The following is a 15,607-nucleotide window of genomic DNA, read 5'->3' as shown; positions in this document are numbered from 1 at the left end:
CCAAACAGAAAAACCACGTCGGGGCTTATGTTTCAACCAATATCATTCATTCAACTTTGTTCCAAACTTTTATTTAGTTATTTATATTGCTTCAAATTTATGCAGTCATTGAAAATGCAACCACTCTTTCATTGTAGTATGCCTCAAAAACAACATAAAATAACAACGATACGAAGATAATTACATACATATTTATCTATGCAAGGTCTTTTTTTATCATGGTGTGGGTTCCCACAAATTTTCGTTTGATTCCAAAATCGACCAAAATAAAGTCACCTGACATGAATTCCATGATTGGAGCTTATTGGCCCATACATGAAGTAAATTTAATCTCCCTTCGTGCCTTTTAGTGGACCTTTTTTTTTTCTTTTTATTTATTTCCTTATCCTAAATTACATTCTCAATTTTGGAAAAATATTGAAACGCCAAAAATATTACTGTCACGTTTCGACATCATCGATTTTTAAAATATGTAACTAGAATTTATTTTATAACAAAATTTCATAAATCCGACACAGTGCATCAATATTAATTACAATAATGAAGAGAACTAGAAAAGGTGTAAATAATGACATTATTTTTACTAATATTCTATATATGAGTATTGGAAATTTTAGGTCCAATATTCTCTTTAGAATGTTAGTCATTATTTTAAAGGGGTAAAATAAAATGCCACTCAATTATGCCCTCTAATCTCTGACCGTAATATGACATGATTTACTTTTTGACTTCACCATATTCTCATTTAACAATAACGTAGGGACAGGGAAAAGTAAAGAGTCATTTTCTTCGACTTTTTTTTTTTAATTCACAAAAAAAAACGGTAATTATAAAAGGAAGGACTAGCGATTTAGAGATATGCAGTATAGAAAATGTATAAAACGAATAGAATTTAAGAGAAAAATATACTCTCTCTTTTTTTAAAGTTTCACAAGAGATATTGAAACTTTAATACATATTTCTTACAAAATATTAATTAAATGAAAATTGAAAGCATGGCCTTTTTTTCTTTATTTAGCTTGGTAAATTAAAAGCTCTATGATCAGCATATCAAATATATTTTTAATAAAAAATTCGTACGATTAAGAAAATGATTAGGAGTACATCTGTGGACCTTTGCTTTAATTAATTTCCACCTACAAATCATATATATCATTTAATTAATTTCCACCTACAAATCATATATCATTCTTTGGGCGCTTATAGTTAAGCTTATATATGTGAGTGATTTGGTCAGAATAATCCAATACTGGGGGCCAAAGTGGAGGAATTTAATTATGATATATTCTAAGGCGGTCCAATTTTCATTATCAAACAATTCTTAAAAATAAAAATAAGAAAACCCTAGAATCAAGTGATATCCTAATGGAGGAGTATATCACAAATCTTCTAGCCTAGGTTGAAAAGATAAATTAAAGCTTCTGTTTAAACTAATAAAAAAAAATCAATGCTTCCTATATACCAATCTTCCCCAATCCGACTATATGTATATAAATTTAAACCTTAGGTTTAGGCTTTTGACTCTTGGTTTTTTTTTCTTTATTAATTTTTTTATGAAAGTTTGGAAGGAGCAATCATTTGAATCAAGAATCTCTTTTCTTAAAAGAGAGGTATGGCAACCAGATTTAGTTAATTATGTCTTCAACATTTAAAATTACTATTAGTTATATGAATTATTAGATAAAGTAATCATGGTAATTTATTTGATTTTACACCTCCAGCTAGTGTCGAATGTCAAATATATTTTAATTATCGAAAAAGGTAAAATCATTACTAAAAGTAATTAATCAATAATGTCGTTGATTTTAAAGTTTCATTTTGCTAATTAGAAAAAATATACTAACTTAATCTCTAAACAAAGTCATATTCATCTTCTATTTTTTTTAAGTAATAAATAAAATGTAATGTCTCAATTGTAATGTATGCGACTTGAATCTCATATATTAAAATATGTCTAGTAGAGTTTATATGAACTTGAGCTCTCCAATCTCAATAGTTAATTTTAGAGTGTTATTCTTCAAAGGTTTGTATTAACTGATATCAGAGTCGGATTTTGTCTTTGAGTTGCAATCGTGCGACATGGGTGGTGATGTCGACATTGTAGTGTTCACCCGGAATTAGATTAAGCTAAAGCAAAACTAGCCCACCTGGGCATTAGGGTTGCGGAGCCTAGTAAATTATTATGTGCCAATTGTAAAGTATGAAAGTGTAAAATTTCTTAGTGAAGTTATATATACCTAAGCTCTCCAACCTCAATAGTTAACTTTTGGGATGTGGTCCTCTAAAGGTCCATATCATTATTAAAAAATCACATTTTAATCAAATATCATACCGTTCAATAAAAATTTGAAATCATTAAAATGGTATCAACAAATGTTAGGTGTAATGATAGAGTATATTATACTTTAAATGAGAGGTGTAAACTCGAACTTAAGAGATGTCATTATTGAAAAAAACAACCATAAACTTCATAGACGATAAAATAAACACAAAAAATACGTGTTTGGATCAAAGAATTGCGTTATGGGCTAAAAATAATAAAAAGGATGAAGTAATATTTAATTTTTGAATTTAACTATTTTTTAATTTGTTTCATCATTTTTTTTCTCAATCAACATGATATCGTAATACTTTTAAGATTGCATCATCATATAAATTATATTAAAGAGTTATTAAAATCAGACATTAAATGTTACTTTATACCTAATTAAAACAATTTACGGTTTGGGTTTTGTAAAAATGGAGAAACCAGATTTAATTAGAAAAAGAGTTTGGTGAGAGAAAGAGAAAATTTTCTACAATAATGACGGTGATAATAATTTGTTACCATATTTGCACGAGGCAAGAAATTTGGCATCTAAGTGAACCCAGAAGTGGAAATTAATGATGTGATTGTGATTATCAATTTTGATCTATAAATTAATTTAGGGCTTAAAAAGAGGCTCCCGTACGAGGAAAAACCTAATGGTTTTGGTACAGTCAGACGTGGATAATAATGGGCTTATATTTAACCTTAAAAGATTTGATAAATCAAAATAAAATGCTAAAAAATAGTTTATTATTATTTTTAAGTGTACCACATATACTTATAATTATAAATACAAGTCTAAATAACTATAAGTATAAGCTATTATCAATAAATTATCTGATACCTCACTAAATAGAATTAAACTATTACATAACAAACGGACTAATAATTAATATAATATAAATTAAAGTCAACAAACTAATACTAATTGGATTAAAACTTTCACACATGATGACACTCAGAAAACTACTCATAATTACACAAGATAAAACCTCAACCTGAATACATAGGACACAATACCTCTATCTTTGTCAACCAAGCTAAGAATTGCAAATAATAATAATAATAAAAGAATATTTTTTTTTGTTTTTGTTTTTGAACCATATGGTTACAAGTTATATTTTCTCTTTTTGATATAATACTTAGAATTATTTATAGTCTATTATTAACTCATAAATAGGAGAGTAACGTGTTTCAACGCACTCGAATCCAGGTCTTCCTGCATTAGCAACAATACCCATGTCAATCGAGCTAAAACTCAATTGGATGAAATTTTATTTTAAATATTTTTTATATTTCATTTTATAATTTCCAATGCAATGAAAAATATTTATAAACGTTAACCTATATTTTTATCCTGCTTTTTGTTTTTATTTTTGCAATTCAAAAATCTTAACAGCAGTGCTAAGTTGAAGGGATCCAGGCACAACCGAGTTTAGGTTATTTTATTTTATTTTCAATATATTAAAATATTAAAACAATCGTATAGTTTAGGTCACACGGATTAATTACAATAAAATTTTAGAATTATCAATATATTGAGGAAAGTTTTTTATAACATTTTTAAAACTTATGAATAATATATATACATTGTTATTAATACGTCCTATCGGTTTTTTTTTAAAGTATATGTATTTATTACGTGGTTTAAAATATGCATTAGAATCCTGTACATGGGTGAAATTAGAAAAAAAATTTAGGGTTAAAATTAAATTGTAATTTTTATTATAATAAAAATATAATTTTTAAAGGATTAAATTAAAATTTTATCATTTTTAGAAGGCTAAAATATAATTTTATCTTTACTAATTTAAAATTTTAAAAATTTTGAGGGGGAGTCGGACCCTTCCCAGCTCCCCTAGATTCGCCCCTGCCTATACGCTTCAAGTTTTTATATTTTAGTCCATTTATTTTTATTTCAAAAAAATTAATATATTATGTTTTTTAGATTTAAAAATACAAAATCGTTAAGAAATTTATTGTTAAATTTAGGTCTATTGCAACATTTTTCTTGTTGGTTGATGCATGACTATCAACTGAGTATTTATTTATTTTAAAATATCATACTAATAAATTTAATAAAAACTTTTAATGAATTTAATAATTAAATTTGAAATTTGAAATTTGAAATTTAAAAGCTACAATATTTCAAATGTATAAAATATTTTAACCTTTTTATATTTTTCAATTAATACTTTTAAAAATAATATTTATTCTAAAAAGAAGAAGAGAAATAATAATTAATAAAGGTAGAGGGAAAAAAACGCAACTATATTTCATTCCTTTTTTAAAAATTTAAAACTAAAATGCCAACCATATTTCATTTTTCACGCGGCCAATATTTACAATTTCTGCCATTATTGTTTTCATTTTATTTTGAGTGGTAACTTCAAAAAAAAGAGCCTGGGGAAATTTATTCCTGTGCCGCTTCTCCACCGTTAGGGTCCTGACGACGAGCATTACCAATGGTCAGTCCCTGAATCGGTTTTTTTTACTAAATCTTTTGTACCAAATACCACAAAAGAAGAATGAGAAACAACAGATAAAAATCGACAAAAATCGTCCATAATAGATCGAAGATTCACACGTTCAATTTATGAATAATAAAATCAACTCTAAATGCATAAAATTTTACAACTTCCATTTCAACTAACAAAGTTAAATCCTCACTCATTTCTAAGGTGAATTTCAAAGACGTAAGTCTTTAGATACATCATTCTCATTAAACTTTGAAAGTAAAAAAGTGAAATATAGGTTAAGAGAGAAAAAAAATTCAACCAAAAAAAGAGATAAAATGAAAGAGACAACTACTAAGCAGCATTTATTAAGATTTGTTGGTCATCATTATATACAGGGATGAATAATTAGGGTTTTTATTTTTAAGAATTAAATAATAGATGGCTTGGTTTATATACATTTAGCAAATCTAATCCCCAAGCAAGTTTTCTAACTTTAGATGCACTTCTCCACTTGTAAGTTGTAACATTGACTGCAATATCAAATGCCATACCTACCCAAATTTGTCTCCAATAAAATAATACATGTGTTTCAAGACAATAAGCACCCATCTTCGCAACTTGTGATTTTGTTAATTAAATCAAATTGGAATTTTTTGTTTATGTTTTCTTGTTTGGTTAGAATATTGCATTAACTTAAAATTTTAATGATTTAGATCACCTCATAATTTCATTTTCATGGATTGGGTCCACTTGGCTATCAAAAGAAAAACTGTAAATATCCCCTTTATCAATTACTTGTATCATTTAGAAAATATCATTTAATAGTAATCACTTTATCTATGCAATTTTTTATTATTATGTAATCTTGATTCAATCCTCTCCATGTGGCATTGATGAATTGTTTATATTGAGCAAAATAACTTCCCAAATTCAGAAGAAAGAGAATTGCATAAAATGGCAATACCTTTCTAATTCTTACAATGGAACCATGCCATCCCTATTCATGTATAAGAATCCGACTTCTTTCACGTGAATAATGAATACACTCAAAGCAAATTTTGTGATACTGTATAATAATAACAAATCATCATCTGCATTTACTTTTAAGGTTTTTCTTCAAAATGTTGGTGTATAAATCTATACACGATAATGACCATATACAAACCGATAATTTCCCCTTATTTATCTTTTCTCAAGAAGTGCTTAAAAAGTTGTCTAAAATTGCAAGGAAAATGATAAATTACAAAAAAAAAAAAACTTACTAAATTAATCTTAAGTTTATGATTTTGCGGTCTAATTATCAAAAGTTATATTGTGATCACTCATTTATCGGGTAGTTATAATTTTGAGTTATTATTATTATTATTATATATTTATTGATTTCTTATTATAACATTCATGATGTAGGCAGCTTCATTCTCATATTTTTAGAATAAACTACAAATTGGAAAAATATTTCAATCATTTAAAAATAAATTATGATTTTTCATTCTTTATATTTTTTATTTTTGGAATTATCCTTAAAAATATTTATGAGAAAAATTATATTTCTCAAAAATATTTTTTTATAACGAAAGCTCATATTTTTTTAGAATTATAGTTAAAAAAAATTAAAAATATGAAATTGATATTTTTACTATAGTTTAATGTCCAAATTAGTTATTAACCCTTAAGTTAACATGTCATGTCATTGTTTTATTCGAGGGGATAATGGAAGCTAACGGACAAGTGATTAAATTATTCCAAAGTTATTGTTTAAGTCAAAACCATTTTAATAACCAACTTATAATTTTTTGAAATTGAATGATCAAAGTGTAAATTTATTAATAATTAAATGACTTTAGGTGTAGTTTATATTTTTCTTATTAAATGAATATATTTTAAAAAATACATTTTCTTTAGGAAAACCCTAGATAAAAAAATTTCAATAGTCTACCAATTATTAACCCCGACATTAAAAGGCACGCTAGAACTTAACTGTGGATAGTTGTAATCTTAATTCTCTAACAACTAAGATTTTCCCTTTGTATTATTATTAAATTACAAAGTTGAGTGTATATATACATATATAATTGAGACAAACACAACAACAAAATGACAGTAATGGAGACTAGATGAGATCAGTGTCAATATAATATAATATCATAGAATATAATGTTAATGTGGAGCACGTTGGTTTTAATCATGACAAACCGGTACTGGATGGGTCATTAATAATGATTATTAATAATAACGAAAGTAGTTTAGCTAGAGTTTAAACATTATCGAGTGACCCTATCTAAACAAGAGGCAATACGGTGCGAGAGACATAAACATATTTAGAAACCAAACAGGGTTGACCAGATGTTTCATGTCTGTGATTATGTTTCAATCTTAACCTTTTTTTTTTTTTTGCTTTAATTTGTTTATTGTTAATTGCGGGATGGGGGGGGGGGTATTGCATGGGCATGTTTTTGGGTGACAAAATCTCCAATAAGACAGTAAATCTATTATCATTTTTTGTGTTAATTGTTTGACCAACATCATCCCCTAATTATTTTCAAGCCAACAAATGTAAAAAATATAATAAATTTTATTATCTCTACGAAGAAAATAAGTAAATTGGAAGTTTATCTACTAATTTTAATTTAAATCTCACTTATGTAAATTATGTATGAACAAATTAATTTTAATGTTGATGATAACTATTGATATAAGCATAAAATATAATTTAAAAAAAATTATATTCCTCAGCAACTAAATTATCCCAATGTGTGTGTACTTTTTTTTAGAAGGTAAAAGGTCACTCTCTTGATTTCCCTTTCTCACATCCAAAACTTAAAAAGTCTAACATATATCGTAGGCCATTGATTCTTGTGTTGAAAAACTTTACATCATTTCAACAATTTCTGAAAGAAGAACCACCATTGTGGAATGTTGTACTATAAATGTAAAATGCTTTAAAGCAACAATAAATTTCTTTAGTTGTATACAGAGAATTTGTAGTACTTTAAAACAATATAATCTACTACTTTATTTATATTTTCCTGTGCTGGATAGGGAAGATGTTATAAATACTACACTTCAGGTTTTAGAGTTATCTAGTGTCAATTTAAAATTAATTTTTATAACAACATTAAATTTGAATATTTGATACTTATCTTAATCTAATCTAGAATCTTTGAAAGTCCTAACTAAGAATCTACTATTAGTGCATTGTTTTTTAAATTATTTTTTCGTTCAACATCTATTAGTGCATCATTATGATGTAAAAGGGACCACACTTGAATTTCTTACACCAAATAAGGTACACAAAAATATATGGGACAGTTCAGAAGTAATAATTTTAAGTTGCAGATTGTGTTGCTTACGGAATTTATTAATTTAAATGGAGAACAATGGACATTAAATTAAAAAAGAATTAAGTTAAAATGTTTAGATTTCTATATGGGGGATATGATAAAATAAAATATACATGACTTGTGCATTGAGAGATTGAAAAGAAAATAATGCAAAGCACTTTTAAGATCTTGCAAAGGCATCAAGATAGATAGTGTGGGACAGTGGGGAATAAATTAAGGTAGATGGGGACAGCTTCTCTTCATAATTGTGTATATAATATATCTATATATATATTTACAATAAATAGTGATATGTTAATAAAATTATTATTAGATTTAATAACATAATCTATAATTGTTCATAGCCCTCTCCAACCTTTAAATTGAAAGATAATATGATTTAGCGAATTCGAACACACATCTTCCGGCATTGGCAATAATACCAATATCAATTGAACTAAAGCTCAATCGGTTCCTAAACATAATTTTAATTGTATGTAAAATTTCGAATCATATTTATATTATATTGATTGAAAATATAATATATTTATATATATTTGGAAGTCATTAGTTCAAAAAAAAAGAAAAGACTCAAGTTTAGAAATACGGAGAAAAGGGAGAAATATTTGGTTAGATGAGATAAATCTTTTGATGCAAGTATGAACTGGGGGGTTGCATGTGATGCATGAACGACCGTTGCTACCACCTTTCGAGGTACCAAAACTCTCTCTAACTAATATAATTGCTATGCTTTGCCCTTTATTTATTTATTTGTCTTTATATTTGGTCCATTATTCTCAGCCACACTACATTAAAAGGAAACAAAGAAAGTGATTTATATGCTAATCATGGAATTTTTGTATCTTTCACAAAGTTTGGAAGGTTTTCAATAATGTGGGGGGAAAGTTATGAGTTTAGGTAACAAAATTGACAGAAATAGGTTTGAAAATTAGATTATTTGGATATTTATATAAAGATATGATAAGGGTAGGTTAAATTTGTTATATTTAGAGATTGTTAAGACTCATATTGGGATATATATCAAATATGAATATTTCATGAAAAATAAAGTATTAAAGTAAATGTGAAATTGAAGTGGATTTGGAGTTCAGAGTTGATGAAAGAATATATTGAGGCTTAAGTCTCTTCTTTTGGCTTCAATCATAATATGTATGTGTGTTCCAATTTGGAGTGGGAGGTTGTAAATTCAACCATCAATGGCTTAGGAAATGAGATGAAATGGTTAGTGGTTTATAACCTAAACCATAAATCTATGTGTGAAAGCAACAATGTATGGGCTGCCTTCACTTGCTCCACTTTTTCCGGCAACTTGCAATTTAAAAGAAAGAAAAAAAAAGAAGATAAAAAGAGCGAGCTTTTGACCAGATCGGATTATTGAAGGCCTCAACTCACTATTATTATTATTTTGGCTTTTCTTTTTCCTTTCTAAAATCTGAAAAATATGGGTGAACATAAATTGAAAATGATAGGAATACACTGAGAGCGAAAGTTCCAAAATTTTTTGAGTCTTCTTAATAAGAAAGAAAAATGATAAAAATAAAAATAAAAATACCAGAAGAAATCAAGAAAAGAAAAAGACATGCGTTGATTTAGATTTAGATTTATATAATTTTAAAATATTCTATATTTTCGCCCCTACCAATGAATGAATGAAAAGGGTAACTTTTTCTTTTCAAAATTTCCCATCTTTCCTCCAAAAGACAAGTGAATAAAAACTTGTATATATTTTTATGTTTTTACTTATTCAATTTTTCATCTTCCAAATTAGCCTCAAATTTTATACAAACGGGAACCGGACCCAAATCTCTATTTCATATAGTAGAGGTCCTTTTTAACAAATGATGTGACAGTAATTGAAACATTGACACATGAAAAGCTACCCCCCTAATCTAAAATTGCAAAAGAACCTGTTTGGCATCCTCATTCAGCTGTCATTAAAGTTAGCAAAATGGCCTCCCCCCCCCCCAACTTATCAATCATCAATCAATAAAAGAGTAGGAAGATCCTTTGGAGGTTTCACCAAAATTACCATCTTCACTTTCCCTCACTTATCCATCTCTCAACACTCTCTTCTTTCACTTTTGTAGCCATTCATTTGATGACTTGCAAATCATATTGTAAGCTGCAACCTGGTGGATAGCCCTCACTCCTCTTCCTCAAAGTCCATGAGAAAATCAGTCAAGTTCTCAGAATCATTGACTGCCTCTTCCAAGGACATTGGATCCTCCTTTTTCGGCTTACCCTGCATACTCAAGGGACAATGCATTAGGAATTTTGCTTCAAAAAGACTGTAAGAAAGTGAGCAAAAACAACTCCAAATTAGCATTCAAGTCTGGACGTGTGCTGTCACGGCTTTCTAACCTCTCAAAATTTTCCTCACCTCAATCCATGTGATGCTCATGCAAGATAATCACAGCCCAAATAAAAGAAATAAAAATCATATTACACAACTTCCCAGCCAGACAAAAGAAAAAGAATGACATGAGCACGCACCTTTGACTTTCGAAGCTGAGGTGTACTTTTAAGAACACTCCAATTGCGATTGATTTTCTCTTCTTCTCCTTCACCATCAACTTCACTGTCATCATCATCTTCATCCTATAAAGAATTTAAGCATGAAGTAATCACTTCCAAAATAGATATGAAAGATAGGATGAAAGCTAAAACAGAAAAGATGACTAGACTCACTTCATTTTCACCGATATCAACAGCTCGGGCCATAGCATCATCTAAATCTGTCATCTGCAGCAATTACAATTTTATCAATAACTAGTTGAAATCACTTCTAATGATGTTTCATTTGCTTCAATGGTTCTATCATGCATCCTTTACCCAGTTAAAAATATTGAATCTAACTCGACAACCAATAAATAAATGTGACGTAGCTAATTGAAATGGCACAACTGGATTTTGTTCTTCAATCCATTTATAGTCATTTTTTAGTTACCTCGAGTTCTTCAGTCTTCTCCTTTGCCAAAATTTTCTCAAGTTCCTCCCTCGATATGATTTTGCCATGCTGATCAAAGTAAGGAAAAATAAGCACTTGATAGAGGCAATAATAGACGGGGAACAAAACTTAAGCATGGGACTTAAAAAATGACCAAGAACAAAGGGAGGAAGATGGGACATGGAGGGTTCTTCAGCAGAAAGCTTATAGCACTGGTGAAGTACTACAAATTGCAACAAGCCACCAACTATATGCAACACTTACTTTTACTGCCAGACCACAGTTTACGAGGCTACATGAGCCTATTTAATTATTTAAACCGAACTGCATAAACCATTTCACATTTTAACAGAATGACTGATCCTAAAATAAATAAACCATTTTAACTAAAATAAAATCTGCTTATTCAATTTGAGAGGAGTAAAAGAATAGGTCTAAACTTAGAATATTAACCTCCTTCAGATAGGCCAGCATGTTTGGCGTTGGTTCATGAAAATCTGGTCCTCTATAATCAATCACTTCATCTGGATCTTGAATGTAGTTCACAGTTGGGTAAACAGGATCTCCACCCCAAACTGCAAGGACCAAAGGAGTTGTTAAAATGCAAGAACCAAATATAAAACACGATGATGCTAACAGGTTTTCCTCCTTGCCAGTGATTTTCTCGTGATAGTTTTAGCAGGTAGGAGGAGCAAATAGGAAGGAAAATCACTAGATCAATATCATTATAACTGCCTAAAACAGTGACAATAGCATGCACGGTTAAATTTAGAAGTAGCACTCCAAAATATCACACCTACAAGTAGAGGCGAAGAAGCATGAATTTCAAATTTAGACCTCAGTTACAAATGTAATATGGGATTGGGAGTACAAGAGAAAAACATAAAGGAAAAAAAATACATCTTTTATTCTAGACCATAAGAGTGAAAACATGGGTCAAATAATAACTTCTACACTAATATATCCATTAATATGCATCGTAAATCTAACCAGGAAAGTAAAATTTTACAAGCTATATAGAGCTGCCAGTGTTTCAGAAAGTACTATAACTATATCTGCTTGACAACAAACAAAAAATCTAGGCACTAAGAAAAACTTATCAGTATGAAGTGCGTACTTTGCTTTATTTGATCTTCTTTCATTCGCATTGCTAGAGGATCCCTTCGAATACGGGCATCAGTGCCCATCATAATCCTGTATTCTCGATCTGTTTGATAACTGAACATTTCAATCAGTTGAGCATTTTCATCTTCACCAGTCTCTTCAAAATGTTTCTGAATAGCTTCTCGTGAAGTGTCTCTTTTCCATGCTTTCACCCATTCAGAGTAGTAAGCCACTGGACCAATTCTTTCTAGTCTTTCTTGTTCAGCTTTCAACCTACAAAAATCAGCACCTAGCTGAGCATAAAAAAGTTCTTTTCAAAGACCTTGATTCCAAAGCAAGTTTTTGCCAATAATAATCAAGATGCAAGTTTGATGCCTTGCAAAAACATGAGAGAAAAAACCACGGCAAGCATAAATAGAACTCAGATATTTATAACTAGTTTATTAGCTCATTTCAAACATCCTTTGGGTACCTATTCTTGATTAAGAAAACCTCCTCCTTTTTGCACCACCTTTTACCTATTTAACTTCACACTTCAACTGTTATTCACTTTCATTTAGTTAACAGTCCATATCTCCTAATCCTGTTTCAGCCTTTAGATTTTAATAGGAGAAAGGACGAAAGAGAGAAAGTGAACGTTTCTAAAGCATCACATATGGGTTAAACCTTTCTTCCTTGAAAAGATGGCGCCTAGCTCTGTAAAGGGAAGTTTCAGTTAATGTTGGATGTTCACCATAAAGCTTCACTTGCCCAGTCTGAGCCATTGCTTTCAGAAAAACCTAAAAAAATAAGAGACAATTTCAGTTGTCAGCATCAAATATAGAAAATCAAAGCCTCTTTGAGAAGAAACTGAAATGCATAGAAGTGCGGTATGCATATATTTAATCATGGAATGAGGCTACTTTAGGTTTCAGCACAAAGCAACGAAATAAAACAAGGCTTGCTTAAGCATCATAAAGTAATTTGACTTGTGAGAAATAGCAATAGATACAGAGCTGCTGGTGAATGGACTCAAATAAGAACATATCAGGATTTGAAAGTCAATCCATCTCTTTTGACAACATTTTGAGGACATTCATATGGAGAACAGTGGTGAATTGCATAAATGAAAATCATCCGGGAGTATGATCATTGCCTTAGATATCATTGAGGTGGGACCAACTGATCCAAATTCAAACCTTTGAAAGCACATGTTTCATTGCATGAAAACACATGGAAACTAACCGTTTCTCTCTATTTACATACACACACATGCCCATGCACATATACCCTCCACATCACACAAGCACATAAAAAAGGTTAAAATAATAATTTAAAAAAAAAACTTTTGGGCTGCTTGGTTAGAGATGAACGCAATTTCTATCAAAGATAAAAGAAATTTTTGCACTAACTGTTTCAACATCAGGTCGTCTCCTTTGCCATCTAGACCATTGTTCTTTTTCTGGCTTTCTCCAATTCCACCATAGTTCTTCACTAGTAAGTGGTTCCTCTAGTGGTTTCTTTACTTTTGGATCAATAAACGGATGAGGGCGTCCAAATTTCTTGTCTAATTCATACTCAGTTTCTTCATCTTCTTTAGTTTCTGTCTGGTAAATTACATACTCAGATGAGGAATCTTTAGGACCGTCAACTATGTCCTCCACAATTTCAGGCACAACAGGCTCGTTTGGTTCAGTGCTCACTTGAGAAGATTGAGCAGCAGCCGATGTTTTATGCTTCTTCCTCCTACTTCCCGGGCTTTTTCCATATGACGGGGATCCTGCAGAAGTTCCAGTTGGTTCAGGTGCCCTGGCAGCCCTGACTCGACTAGCAGTGCCTTCAGGCCAGTACTCCTCTTCTGGAATACTTGCACGTGCACCAGATGCTGGTTCAAGCTGCCCAGAAGTCGAGTCGATATAGCTATAATATGGAGGGCGCTCGACAGAGACATGCTCAATTGGCTCCTCTTTCTTCTCACACTTAATACAAGGAAATAAATTAGCTCTCTTCGACACTTTATTCAAGCCAACTCTAGCTTGCAATATTCCTGCTGGAAAATAGCCTATAGACGAGATCTGGATAATTCACAAAAAACGGAACGCAATAGTAAATGAAGCTAAACAGAACAAAATCAAGCAATTTTCATTTTTCACTGAACAAAAATGCAAATTTTTGAACAATTTACTTCCTAACGTATGGTAAAATATGCAGACAGAAAAGTAGAAAACACAAAGTTAAAAAAAAGATAGTCCACTTATATTTTGATATCTGTGAAGTTCAGAACTGTATACTATTTTCGCATCATAAACGAACAAACTAAACAGGAAAGCTCAATGTTATAAAGCTTCTATATTTTGATTTCTGGGTTCAACAAACAAACACATGATTAAAGCAGATTACCAACTATATTTATTAGTCATATGAAATAGCAAATTGCTTTTAGACTGAAAAACTTTATATCAGAATTACATGCTTAAAAGTTCAAACTCAATCATAAAAAATAAATATCATGAAATTTCACCACAAAAAAAATGAAGGAAAAAAAACCTGTAAGTGATTGTAGCCTGGTTTCCCAGCAGTTAGGAATCTATCTGCCAAAAATCCCCAAAAATGGGAATTTAATGAAATGTAAACGAAAAAAAAATCTAATAATTTTAGCAAAGAGGAAAAAAGAACGCACCTTTACATAGAAAGTTTACTGATAAAGATGACATTTTCAGTTTAACTTAATACTCGACATATAATTTGAGAAGAGAGAAATAAAATTAATCAGTTTGGGCACTGAGAAAAAGGAGAGGCATTAGCTAAGAGAGTGGGGGGGGGGTTTGGTCTGGATTTTGGGGTTTAGCTTTAAGGACAGTGAGTGCGAGGACGTCTTTGAAAATTTCGAGTTTCAGTGAGCGGATAAGGGTCGTCAACACGATGTAGTTTAATCTTTTAGGTTGTTAACGTTAGCTTGTATGTTTTACCAAAACTTCGCACGGGTTAATTTTGGATTAAATTATAAAATAAAATTTGAGAGGTTATATTTGCCTTACTTTTCATATATCACTTCCTATATTTTTATTAAATTTTAGAGGTTATTTTCTAAGACTTTCTCAATTTAAATTCTTAAGTTTAATTGTTAACTTCATTAACTTTATTAATTTTTTTATTAAATTTAATTTATAATATTTTAAAATTAAAAAAAATACACTTGATTACCATATGCCAAAAGGAATATTGGAATAGACTTAAGTTAACAAATAATTTTAAGAATGTTAACAATTCTTAAATTTTACATCACTGTTTTAATTTCAATAAGATATTTAGATTAATTAATAATATTATAAAAAGTGTGATACCAAATTATGTCAAATATTAAAGTATAATTTGAATGTAATAGAAAGATTACAATATGAATTTATTCATTAAAATTTACGATTATCTTTTAATGCCAGAAAAAAAAAGATGACTTAAACATGCCTTA

General features: G+C 29.7%; 1 protein-coding gene across 1 annotated transcript; it reads right to left on the bottom strand.

Moving 5' to 3' along the window:
- Positions 1-9,813: 9,813 nt before the first annotated feature.
- On the bottom strand, positions 9,814-15,108 carry LOC107905983 (protein PLASTID TRANSCRIPTIONALLY ACTIVE 12, chloroplastic). The gene is made up of 10 exons (XM_016832790.2): positions 14,819-15,108; positions 14,686-14,729; positions 13,551-14,213; positions 12,826-12,938; positions 12,173-12,432; positions 11,509-11,630; positions 11,056-11,124; positions 10,797-10,850; positions 10,602-10,706; positions 9,814-10,350 (listed from the first exon to the last, which is right to left on the bottom strand). Exons 1-10 carry the CDS (start codon positions 14,850-14,852, stop codon positions 10,252-10,254), a joined length of 1,563 nt encoding a protein of 520 aa, XP_016688279.2. The 5' UTR covers positions 14,853-15,108; the 3' UTR covers positions 9,814-10,251.
- Positions 15,109-15,607: the final 499 nt, after the last annotated feature.

This window comes from Gossypium hirsutum, chromosome D05, assembly GCF_007990345.1.
Source record: "Gossypium hirsutum isolate 1008001.06 chromosome D05, Gossypium_hirsutum_v2.1, whole genome shotgun sequence".
Taxonomy (NCBI): domain Eukaryota; kingdom Viridiplantae; phylum Streptophyta; class Magnoliopsida; order Malvales; family Malvaceae; genus Gossypium; species Gossypium hirsutum.
This window is presented reverse-complemented; position numbering and strand designations above follow the sequence as displayed.